The 12,961-nt window shown below is 45.0% G+C and overlaps 1 protein-coding gene across 1 annotated transcript in view; it reads left to right on the top strand.

Annotated features, from left to right (window-relative positions):
• Positions 1 to 9,638, top strand: part of LOC107194285 (disintegrin and metalloproteinase domain-containing protein 10-like) — a 38,351-nt gene extending 28,713 nt beyond the window's left edge. The window contains 14 exon segments of the mRNA XM_015583886.1: positions 1,814 to 2,057; positions 3,349 to 3,486; positions 3,871 to 4,064; positions 4,715 to 4,855; positions 4,991 to 5,115; positions 5,750 to 5,878; positions 6,104 to 6,272; positions 7,045 to 7,214; positions 7,305 to 7,481; positions 7,483 to 7,628; positions 7,715 to 7,829; positions 7,916 to 8,050; positions 8,497 to 8,733; positions 8,811 to 9,638. Coding sequence (XP_015439372.1) covers positions 1,814 to 2,057; positions 3,349 to 3,486; positions 3,871 to 4,064; positions 4,715 to 4,855; positions 4,991 to 5,115; positions 5,750 to 5,878; positions 6,104 to 6,272; positions 7,045 to 7,214; positions 7,305 to 7,481; positions 7,483 to 7,628; positions 7,715 to 7,829; positions 7,916 to 8,050; positions 8,497 to 8,733; positions 8,811 to 9,638 — 2,948 coding nt within the window.
• Positions 9,639 to 12,961: the final 3,323 nt, after the last annotated feature.

A 12,961-nucleotide genomic window follows, 5' to 3' on the forward strand; every position in this document is an offset into this window, starting at 1 on the left:
AAAAGTATCGATTATTTACTTGGATTAATCTATCCCTACACTAATATAATATTTTCATAATTGAATAGGCTTTGTCCCGTACAAAATAATTTATTATTATTATTTTGGTTATTCTTTAGTTATCAAAACCTGGTCCCATACTTTTAACCCAGTAGAAGTGCGTACGATCCCGTTTGGTAGCACATAGTCGACTTTCGGCTCTAATACGCGATCGTGTTTAACGATAATGTTCGTTAGATCGTTCCAGTTCCAACGAATAAATATCAGACGATGTGCGACGAAATTCGTGGAATTCTACGCAAGTATTCGTCCGTCGACTATCGCAAGAGCCTCGACCCAGTTCTTCCCTCGAAGTCACGAAGAAGAGGCAGAAGGGAGGAGGAGGACTCTGTACGCGGTCCCGGAAATTATGAAATCGTCGAAACGGTGTAATTCCCGACGAAGACGTCGTCCATGACGGAAATGGATACACCTCCTCCTCTCTCCACCCTTCTTTCTCGGCTATCGTACATTCCTCGTTTCATCCCCCATCCCCTTCCCATGATCTCTTCTCGCGAGCCAGAGACAATTTTCGATTCGAGAGTTTCTCTCGGAAATCTATCGCCTCGAACCGGAAGCGTAGACCCGTCGACGAAAGCGGGGGAGACGGAACGAAGTTAGCCGAGGCTCCCGGAATCTAAATAGGGAACGGACGACGGATTCGCTCGATTTCCATGCGAGAGCACGATTAGGTGTACAAACCTTTCGACGAATTCTCTGTCTCTCTGCACGCCCTACCTACGTTAACAAGTCTCTGGGAAAAAGACGATCGTTCCGTCGACTGTAATATCGGAGAATTCCTATGGGGAATATAAAGTCTGTTAACCCTTAAAGGGACAAATCTTGAATAAGCCATTTCTTGGTCATAATTTTAAAAGACAGCAGGAGACTTTTAGTTTATCGTTCAATTTAATAATTTTCTATTTTTAATAGTCGATAATTAGGATCAAGAAAAGAAACAGTTTTCGAGTAGGGAGAATTTAGGGATGACTTGAGGGTTAACGTAGAAGGAGCAGAGGCTTCGTTGACCAATAAAGAATCCTATGAGCGACTTGACGAACGCAGCCATTGCGGTCCACCTACAGAGGAACCTTGAATTGAAATAAATCTATCAAGTGTTAGGAGACCCTTCCCCTACGTTGCATCTTCCCCTAGCGGAAACCGAGTTTCCTCGTAGAGGTAACATCTCGCCGCTGTCGATTTTCTTTCAATTCTCGCGAGAGCGAACTAACGATGTAAGAAATATTTTTGTTACACTCTCCCCGCGGAAAACAACAGATTCCCGTGGGTGGAAGCTTGTTTTCTCTGTGGTGGTGGTGCTGCAACGTGACGCCACGCTGTTTCCCCGGGAAAGAAACGATATTACGTCAGTAACGAGAGAGCCACTGCAGCCAATTCGTGTTCGTTGATCACGGACCGTAAAAAAAAAGCGTATAAAATGTACAAGTCGGATTAAGATTTTTTATGGCCCAGAGCTATCAGATTTTCAGGAGACCCCTTGGTTGAAAAACGGGGGGAATTTATAATACAGCACAACAAAATATGTGAATCTTAAAAAATTGACATTTATTTTAAATAAAATTAAATAACATTTAATCATAACTAAATAAAAGGTACAGAACGGAGCCCGGTGCTACTAGACCCCCCTTGATCCGGCGCTGAAAATGTATATCGCCGGTGATATGGTTCACGTATCACCTCTGTTCTTGTCACTTGAGTTTATTTTTAGTTTTTGTATTTTTTTATGGAAAGTATGGAAATCGATGATTTACAGAGGACGAGACCGCGACGGTGCAAGGGATCGTGACGGAGGACGGTCTGTTCGATGGGAGCCTGGTCACCGGATTCGAGGAGTATTACATCGAGCCCACCAGCAGATACTTGAATAAAGATGAGGACACATCGCCGACGTATCACAGCATAACTTATCGTTCTTCGGACGTGTTGACGCCGAGACGGTCCCTTCCTTGCGCTAGTCATCAGCTGCACCGAGGAGAACTTGGTGATTCCATAAGAAGGTGAGTGCTTCCATGCATAAATAAAGTTGACCTTCATATGACGCGTACACATAGAAAAAAGTTACACCAGAAAGTGTGATTCCTGATACCATTTAACTTTTATACAAATTTTTCTGCATTTTCTACGAGGATCGTACGACAAAAATATTGAAACAATTCTATGTACACCTTCGATCACTCTCCATAAAATCCTCCTTTATCCCAGAATGAAAATTCCAATTTAAAGGGAGAGGTGTCCTCGAACGACGCTTGAGATTTCCAGGTCCTCGTTATAGGCGTGCTCATTAACCTTAACAAGATAACAGCTCTAAAATATCCGGAGGGTGGGTAGGGGGGGTGGGTGAGTAAATCGTGTTACGCTAACCGAGGATGAAAATGGATATAACGAGAGAGGGAGATAGAGGACGTTCATCGCTAAACGTCTGCATCGTCTGAGGTTTATCAACACGAAGCACATACACACCGGTGTTCCTTGGCGCGTTAATTTCGTTACCGATTCCTCGGGACGCATTATGCTTGTAGGCGTGCGTTAAACGCGTTAGAACCAAGCCCAGGGCTTTGTAACAAGGTTTAAACCCCTGTGGTTCCTCAAACATTCTCAGACGAATCGCTGACAATTAAATTAACACTGGAGCATAGACTCTGTGTCTCTCTCTAGGTTGGTCTACAGAGTTAGCGCACTGATCGGTCTTCCCTCGCGAGTCGTCGTTATCATCTGCTCTGGGTGAGCACAGTACCGATGGCTCTTATTTTCAACTTTCGAATTTCCTTTGCGTCCCAGAATCGAAATTTAGAAATTCATACGGTTATTTTAACTCTAAACCTAAATGTTTCATCGCTTTCGAGGGATCCTCTTCGGATGACGAAGTTGGTTATCCTCTAAGCTATCGGTTGTATCAGAAACCACGTCAGACAAAAATTCTAAACCTACACAAACAGCATCTTTTATGTTCTACTACTTTTTTGCATGCGACAAACGGGTTTCGAAAAAAATTAACAAAAAAGCAGGCTGGAGAAAAGAGTGAAAATTTGTTTAAACATTTTTTTAATTGAACTATTTTGGATAATTTGAATAATTACTATTTTGGGTATTTTGGTAAATAAGAACCATCTTAGTGTACTGGCTTTGTGTTACTCCTCGCGAGGAAACTTCTTCGGGAATCTACTCCAGTCGATAACCCCTTGAATCTAGGGCCTGGATGATTCTTGGCCGAGTTTTAGGCCCGTCGAGGACACCATAGTACAGTGGTCTGTAATATACAATACGTACACTGTTTTATACATTTTTCAGACGTCACGAGAACGATTCCCGAACGTTTTACGAACCTCTGCTCGGCGAGAACGTGGGTGCTCTCTACTCGAGGGAGAACAGCGCACGGGTTTTAACATCGAGGAAGGATAACGCCGCAACGGCGGCACGTACGGAAACGTGAGTCCCTATGAAAGAGACGAAATCACGAGGATCACTTTAAAACACGAACCAGAGCCAGCCAGCGAATTCTTCGTTGAGCTAGCTGGTGGTTCAGGGCGTTTTCGTATCGCGGAATCGTAAAAATCGCGAAACGAAAAATTGTGTGTATGTGTATATATACAGAGTGAGTCAATAAGAACTACTGTCAATAACTCACTACCTATTAGTTGTATCAAAAGCCGTTTTAATGAAGTAATATAACGAATTATTTTTGATAGTAGTTCTTATTGACTCACCCTGTATATGTGTGTGTGTGTGTGTGTAACGGAATAAAGCTTTTCATTCCCGGCCCCAGGTCGGGAGGTAAGAAATTTGCCAACTGCAGCCGTTTTTCGTTTCCAGAACGGGCCATTACTACGGGGATCGGATCGCGAGACATTTGCACAAACGTGCAACGGTGGATCCACGGAAGACAACTTGTATGCTCTATCTGCAAGCAGACCATCAGTTTTTCGCGCGTTACGGCACCGAGGAGGCTTGCATCGAGGTGATGACCAGACACGTGCAAAGGGTCAACTCCATTTACAAGCACACCGGTACGATTCCCCTAGATCAGTGTGTGCTTCTTAACCGATGTTCCTTGGGACCACTAGTTATTCTGCGAAATTACGAAAGACGGCGTACTAGATACAGTAGAAACTCGTTTACTGCAGCTTCGAGGCTGTAGAGGGCTGAATTTTCAGGGATAATGCATTAACACTAAGGCTCGGTGATTTTAGTGTTCCACGAATGTTTCTTATAATCAAAAGTGTTCTGTAACTTTGAAAAGGTTAAGAACCACTGTCTCTGATCCATCGATTTTGCTAACCCCCCTTCAGTCCGAACGAATAATGCGGATTAAGGTCTTCACGATGTTTCCCGTCCATTGATCAGACATACAGTGACTTGAGTTTGCTCACGAAAAACTGTCACCTCTATTTAACCGAATTATTTACCAAAATGCGAATTTTAGTGTACATAAATAATCGTATTTAAACGGGCAAGGCAGAAGTCTCGGAACGAGAACTCGCTTAACGATCGTGTTTGAAACGGGATTATCGAAGTTGGTCAACATTCGGAGCCTTCGGATATCCATCCCGCCCCCTTAATCCTGATCCCCCGGCGGCAAGACCGCGGAGACAATCGCGATAGTCGGGGGAATCCAATCGGGGGCTAGTGGGAGAATTAGTTTCTTTATTGTCCGTAGATTTCAATCAGGACGGCAGGCCCGACAACATCAGCTTCATGATCAAACGCGTGAAAGTTCACAGCGAGGACGCTCTCAGGGATCCCAATTATCGGTTCCCCGGGAACTATGGCGTGGAGAAATATCTGGAGCTGTTCTCCGGTAAATATGATCCTTTCCATAACTGTCCTAACACCCCTCCTGTTTCCAACGTCTGCTGTCGACTCTTGAAATAAGGTGCTAACACGGACGGATCCGGTAGCCTTCCAAGTAGTAACGTAATTTCGTTGGTTCCAGAGGAAGATTACGACGCGTTCTGTCTGGCTTACATGTTCACCTACAGGGACTTCGAGATGGGCACGCTTGGGCTCGCTTGGACCGGCGATCTGAAGAACGCTGGCGGTGTATGCGAAAAGAACGGCGTAAGTAACCGTATTAGCTCGCGAGGGAATTTTATGGGGATTCACAAATCCCAATGTTACGGTTCCCTGCGACGCACAGTGGGACAAATAGCGTACCTAGCTGGACAAACGTCTAAAAGTAGTTTACATCGAACTTATATATCTTCTTCTTGGTAATTTATATACTGTCTGAGGTAAAGTATATTGAAATTATTAAAGCAAGACAAAATATACTAAAATAAATTATGATGATTAGGTTATTTGAAGGTTACATCAGAGTACGGGGGGCTTCCCAGTAGAACCAGTCAAGCGCATGGTGGTGGGGATGATGTCTGAACACTCAGTGTCGAGGAACCTTCGAACACTAATAAATGATTTACTGTAACGCAAGTTTGAAGGTCAAAATCCATGTTTATATGTTCGAATACAAATGTTCGATTATTATTTATTTAGTAACTATCACACAATATCTTTATTTCCAAAAAAAATGATGAAATTACGAGCTCGTCGAATTAAAGGGTTTTGTCCACCTAGAACAGGCTACTTGTCCCACTGTGCGACGTGTACATGCATACATACATTCGGAACATATCCGTTTCCGAATTAAGGGATGTAAGACCGTGCACACGTTGAAATGTATGTCTGAACTTTCCAGCACTATCGCGGCAGCATGAAGTCGCTGAACACCGGGATAGTGACTCTGCTGAATTACGGGAAGCACGTACCGCCGGCCGTTTCTCACGTCACTTTGGCCCACGAGATCGGTCATAACTTTGGTTCACCGGTGGGTAGCCTGCAGCAATTCACCTCCATTACTCTTTTATTTATTTTTTTTTTTTTTCACCTCTTGTATAGGAGAACGAAACGAGTGGAGGGACGACAGGTGTCGGTGTTTTTCGAAATGTGAACCCCATAGCCTATACTCCCCTCCCCCCTCCTTGCTCATTTCGCTCTTCGGTGGACTGTCGATACGCGTCATAACGCGAAGTGGCACTTTACTTTGTTCCAGCACGATCCGGAACAATGCACGCCCGGCGGTGAGGACGGAAACTTCATTATGTTCGCCCGCGCGACCAGCGGTGACAAGCGTAACAATAATCGTTTCAGCCCGTGCAGCTTGACTGCCATCAACCCGGTTCTGAATAGCAAAGCTCGTTCACCGAAGGGCTGCTTCACCGGTCAGTCTCTCTCTCTCTTTCTCTCAGTACCTCGTTAGTTTTTTTTTTTTTAAGCGGGTCGATGATAGCGAGAGATTGGAACGCGCAAGAGTTCATTACCATAACGGTCTCCGGACTCGAAACAATTAGGGGACACGCGGTTATTGACACGGGGGTATATACAGGGTGAGTCACTTAACTGTACCATCTAAATTTACTCATAAACCACTTGTTGTATAAGAAAATGTTTCAAACGAAAGATGTTTGATATCGAGCGGGGTGTACAATGTGATAATTAGTTTTTTGATATTTCGCTTGTTTTATCGAGATACAAAGGTGACCTGGAGTTTTTGTATTATAGTTGTAATATTTGAACCTGCGATTCACAATCTACACCACGCTCGATATCAAACAACTTTCGTTTGAAACATTTTTTTCTACAACAAATAGTTTATGAGTAAATTTAAACGGTACAGTTATGTGACTCACCCTGTATATATAGAAAACGTGTACCGAGTTTAAATGGAACTATGGTGTCCATCTGGTCATCTGAATGGTTATCACCTCCCCATTGTTTAAAGTTACTGACTCGATTCGTTGAATGACAAAAGCGGAAACAAAAATCGTAGATCGATGCTCTTGATTCTCCCTCTTATATGTATATCCTCGATGCGCTCCGATGTTCATTCTCCACTCGGGGGAAAAATCGAATACCCACCGGGAAACCTTAAGAATATTCAATGTATATGTGTGTGTTCAGCACAGAAGAAAGTAAATTGATCTGTGTATGCAGAACCACAAGTGTCGTTATGCGGGAACGGTGTGGTCGAGGATGGCGAAGAATGCGACTGCGGATGGGAAGAAGATTGCAGGGACTCGTGTTGCTTCCCCCAACGACGTTATCCACCGCCTGACGAGACCCCGTGCACCTTAACATCTGGCTCCGTGTGCAGTCCTAGTCAAGTACGTCGATAATTTTTATTATATAATCGAGAAACATTTCTATCACATGTAATATACATATATATAAATCCTGTACAACTGTTGAAACAGGGTCCTTGCTGTACCGCCGAGTGTCATCTACGATTCGGTGACAAATGCAGAGACGACAATGGATGCCGCGACGCGAGCTTCTGCGACGGCCGTACACCGTATTGTCCCCCTTCTATCAATAAACCGAACAAGACGATCTGCAACCGCGAATTTGTATGCTTTATGGGGGTAAGCACTGAACGGGGGTAGTATTATGTAACAAGTCTCTCGAGGGCACGGATATTGTTTATACATACATATCTTACTCTTTGCAGGACCGAACGATCCGTCAACGAAGGCCTGCGAACTTTGTTGTCGCCTTCCGGGAGAGAATCAGCCTTGCTCGTACGTCTTCCAGAAGTTTCATATGTATATTGTATCTACGTACTTGCGGAATTGTATTAACGATCGTTGCATTTACCCGTTGACAGATCGTCCTTCGACTGGAACGCTCCGCCGTACGATATTCCGGACATGTTCTCCAAACCAGGGACACCTTGTAACGATTACAACGGATACTGCGACGTGTTCCAAAAGTGTCGAGAGGTCTGACAATATGCTTCCTGTTGTCTTTTATTCTTCGTTGGTTGTATGTAATAGTTTACTTCACGTTTACGTTGGTCTGTGTACAGGTGGATCCAAGCGGTCCGTTGGCGACTCTACGGAAGCTTTTACTTTCCGACGAGAGTCTGGCCACATTCCGACGCTGGATAATCGATCATTGGTACGCGGCCGCATTGATCGTTCTGGCAGCAATATCGTTACTGGTACGTGTTCCTTTAAACCTTCCGTTTTATCCTGTATCTCCCAATTGTTACATATACTGATCTCCGCGTGTGCAAGAAATATAATTCACGATTACACATTGTCAATGATTTTCACGACAGAGACGATCGAGGAACCGTGAGAAGAGTAAGTTCAGGGAGTGTAGATTCGTGTATCTGCTATATCGAATTTAGCCGTCGATCGCTAGTATTGTTCATAGAGAGTTTCTAGAACCTCCCAAACTCTGTGGTCCTTGATCATTGTAAGCTGTTCGACGATCATACACTTCTGTGAAAGTTCCGACAGTTCAGTAGATTGTTCAACATCGACCATATCTCGCTGCTAACTATTGCTAGCAGTTGCAAATTGCTACTCCCCTGCGGCGATAGTGCTCGTAGGGTGTGTCCTGTTAATAGGATTATTCTGACGAGGCTCTGATGTCATCTAGGTGGCGAGCATGAAGGTTCTGGGCAAGCGGCCGGACCTGAAACTCAAGTCGGTCACGATAATACACAGCTCGACGACGGAAACGGTTCGACTGCCGCCGGAGGGCACGGAGGGGGTCACGGTACACCCGCCGGCTGTACGTGCAAAGCTTCCGCTGAGCCGAAAGGTCCGGGAGAAGAGGAGGCACCGAAAGCATAAGGACTCCTCGCACGGGAACGCAGTTGACAAGTCCAACAAGGTAACAACAAACACCTAGAAAAATCCACCGTCAGAAAAAAACAGTCAATCATTATTATATATCTATATTCTTCAAAGGATGCATCGAAGAAGAAGAAGCAATCGCAACAGCAGGTAAAGAGAGCGCCCGTGATTCCCAACGAGGACTTCGCCAGGAAGAGAACAGCGGAGGCGACCACCGGTGTGGTACAAGATAACAAACGGAAGAAGACCTTCCCATCACGGGAGAAGCAAACATCCAGCGCAAACGCGACCAGTAACTCGGAGAGCGATAAAAGAAAACGGAAGAAGCAACACAAGAAAGAGGTGATCGATTATTCCGCCATCCAGGCGGAGAAAGAACCCGAGCCAAACGCCGATCCCAAGAGCAAAGTTCGTTCCTGGTTGCTAGCCTCTTCCCAGTGCCGACCAGAAACGATCAGAACAAGCGCGACCGGCCTAACCAAGAGCAAATCCACTCCGGTGGGGCTGATGGGCGCCGGGACCAGGTTACCAACGACACGACAGGTGAATGCCTCCAGAAGACCCACTGAATCCAGGGATGCGAAACCATTGCCTAGCAACGGGGCCAGAAAAGAGAGGGCAAAGCTGCAAGTGGTGTACAAACCGCCGTTCAGGTTCAGCGTGAAGTTGAAAAAGCCCGACAAAGTGGCCCAAGTGCCTGCCCAGACGGCGAACGCGACACACCTGAATGGTAGATCGAAGCTGCCAAGAACAGGCGTTCTGCTGAGGACCGCGAAGAAGAAGGACAGGGTCAGAATCGGCAGGGCCAGGCAAATAGCACCCACAGGGATTGGAAATAGTGCGGGTGACCTACCCGAACCGGCCAATTCTGACCTTCATACCGTTCCATCTGATCTGGAGGTGTTGTTATCCGAGAGCGAGTTCCTCTTCTCGGACACGTGACCACGGTGAATAGAGATCCGTGTGTGCGTCAAGAAATCCCGTCCGACGAAGTCGCGAAAGGCCACTAAGTGGACGTTCTCCATGCCATGCTGTATAGCTTCATTTCGGTCTCGCTGACAATGATGTCGACACTCAATCGTTGGAGTTGACCAAGGAGGATCGACTCTATTAGGAAATCAAAATAAGACGTTAGTTGTCGGTGGGATTGAACCACGGAGAAATCGACGGCTGCTCGTGTTGTCGTGCTCGGTTAGTCCACGACACGGCCGCTGGACGTGTTTAATTTCTCGAGTAAGCAAAAAGAAAAATGATAGAACCCCAGAATGAGCTTCTTCCGTTCTACCATGTGCTGGAATTTATTTTTCTAACGGGTATGTGTGACGAGCAACCGCGCGTACACGTATCGCGTGCGCTTTCAGCTCTTTTTCACGTCTTCCTAGTGTAATTAAAATGACGGCCCGATCGTCGCTCTGTTTCGTCAACCGACGAATCCGTCGAAACCATAGATAATTCGCGTTTTATGGAAGAATGCACATCTCGTACAGAATCGTAGTACACCAGTGCTACTTTTTCACACACACGGGAGATGATCCAAGCTAAGTTTTCTTCTTCCAAAGAAAAGGGGCCAAATTCAACTTTAAAGAAAATAAAAGGACTACACTTCGCGCGACGTTTGTGCGTCGTACAGGCGTGTGGCGCGAGGATAACCTAACGGCACGGAACTATACTCGCCTGTGGAAGGAAACTTTCCTTTTCGCGTGCAGAATACATGTTAAGCATTCCGTTTGCAACCGTATGTTCGGTACCGAGTGCACCAAGGTACGTATGTGTTTTTTTTTTCCGAGGACAGTCCAACTTTCGACTTGTGCCTCGTATTTTGAAACACTTTGTAAATCGGGGAGATCGATACAAGAAGCAGAATTGCCAGGGGTTGTGCCTCCAAACTTGGTGAGATTTTGTAAATATCTTGCGTCCACAGACCATGTACGCCCCAAGACCCCTAGATCTCTACGAAAATTCGCCATGTTCATGGTTAAAAGTAGCTACCCCTGGCAACTCTGACAAAAAAGCGTGTTATAACAGTGTTCTTCTTCTCGTAACCGAGAAAACACTTGATATACCGCACACCTATCGTCGTATTTTCAAGACTATAGATCCACTTTATAAAAACTATCGCTGTATCGTGCCTATAAACCGTACACTGCTCATCGAAACCTCGGATAAAAGGGATATCGCAAAATCAGAAGAGAACACTTTTAGTTTTCCTGGCAACGAAAGCATGAGAGACAGAATGCCCGCAGGCGATTCGAATACTCGAATTTTTCGAGTACACTCTTTTTCGTGACAGACACTATTTCCGAACGCGATACCTAGCGCCTAGACTTTTCCTCGAAAGATCACTCTGGACACTTTTGCCTGCGCTTGCTGTTGATCTAACGTACTATATTCTCAATGGTTCCTATTGCCGGCAACTCCTAACCGCGGTGTAAACCTTGCCGGGTCATTGCATTTTTTCAGTGGATATGTGATGATAATGATGATGAAACTCCGTGAGTTATTTATATTTTTGAGACTGTATAAAGAATACGAGAAACGAACGACACGCCCTACTAGCTTTCCGTGAATTTCAATTTCCCCCCGTGGATATTAGTCGATACACTTTTACGATATTCAAATGATTTTACGTCCGTGAAACATTCCACTCCTCGTCGCTTTAAGTAAGTTCCTTTCGATCTCGTAGATCGTTCGGAGATTCTTTCCCGCCGTAGAGATATTTTTCCAATAGTATTTACTCGGCGTCTCTTGAATCTGTTCACGAAACTCTTCTGTCCTCGAACTTTCCTCGATGATCCCGTAGCTATTTGCGATTTCGTGCGTGGGTTAACGCAGAGGACTATCGCGTGGAGGTGGGCAAACTGATACTCAAAATACTTGCCGCGATATGGATCGTGAAAAATATTTGAGATTGTACGAGACCTCGGTCCGTTTGCTCATCTCCCATCGTCGATCAGCAGGCCATTGCTGGCTGCTGTCGACGAATAAATGAACAAACAATCCGCTTGTCTGTATATATATATACAACGTACGTACGTGTGTACTTAAATCGTAAGGATATGTGATTTTACTGTTACGCGAATTTCTATAAACATTTAGCGGTCGCGCGCGGCCAACATTTAATTAACCCATTGGCCTAATACTATCTAAGCGATTAGTTTAGCAATGTTTCTTGAATAGGGGTGACGCGATGACATTCATCGAGTCCAACAAAGACGACTAGATATTGCGACCGGTTAACGCTGTTATTCCGTTCACCGTTCTTCCCCCACCCCACTTACCCCCTACCACCTTCTTTCGTGGCTCAAAAGGACACGAAAGGAACGAACGAAAAAGATTAGTCAGTCGCGCGGTTAGTTGAACGAAGTAATTGACGAGTCAATGTAGGCGAATGGGTTGCGTAAGGAAATGTGATTTTACTTTTAAGACCGATCTGTGTTACATTCCGTGACTTCACCGGTTCTGAGCCAGTGGCCATGTCGCCTGATTCCCGTTGTTGTTGTTGTTGTTCGCTCGTTACACCGATTGTTACTTTATTAAATACGCCATTTAGTTCGCTGTGACAAGCGGTGACAGATAAGGATCGTTCGATGAACGAACGAAGATATGCATATCCCCCCGTGCGTAATATTTCTAGATAGAAAGGATAGTCTTAAATCTCCGGGTGTGTCAGTTGTAAAGTAACATTTCCAGGAGATTCGAGGGGAAACGACGAAACAATTTTTTCACGATCTCAGGAATCATTTTCTCCGCGAGTCCATTTCTAAGAGTGTGTATTATCCATTTTCCGAACGTGTGGCGCGTCTTTAACGGGAGCATTTAATTAATCGTGTGGATTAACGTCGACGAAACGATCAAGATAACTTTGTTTAGTTCGGTAAGCGACTATGGCGACTAGCCAGTCACCGTGGAAAACTGACGTTCGTACTTATACATATATATTATATACATAATAGTTATAACTAACACCTCGGGTGTTCCCTGTTTCGTTAGCTCATCTCCGTTCCCCGTTAGAAAACAACCCAGGTATGAATGCAAACGTGTCCCTCTGTGGGAGAATTCTTGTGAATGGAAAGGGATGGAAACGTGGATGAGATCACTTCGGCCGAGAACTGCCTCAACTGCCACGAAAAAAAAATATATATCCCAACGGAACACAAGTCAACACGCGTTGAGCTAGTTTTGTTCCCAATCCGGGTTTTTCTCTAATTGGATACCCCCGAGGCGCGACTGTTAATTTATCACGTACTTATATATATCCGGTATAA

The sequence above is a fragment of the Dufourea novaeangliae genome, unplaced genomic scaffold, assembly GCF_001272555.1.
Source record: "Dufourea novaeangliae isolate 0120121106 unplaced genomic scaffold, ASM127255v1 scaffold28, whole genome shotgun sequence".
NCBI classification, from domain to species: Eukaryota; Metazoa; Arthropoda; class Insecta; order Hymenoptera; family Halictidae; genus Dufourea; species Dufourea novaeangliae.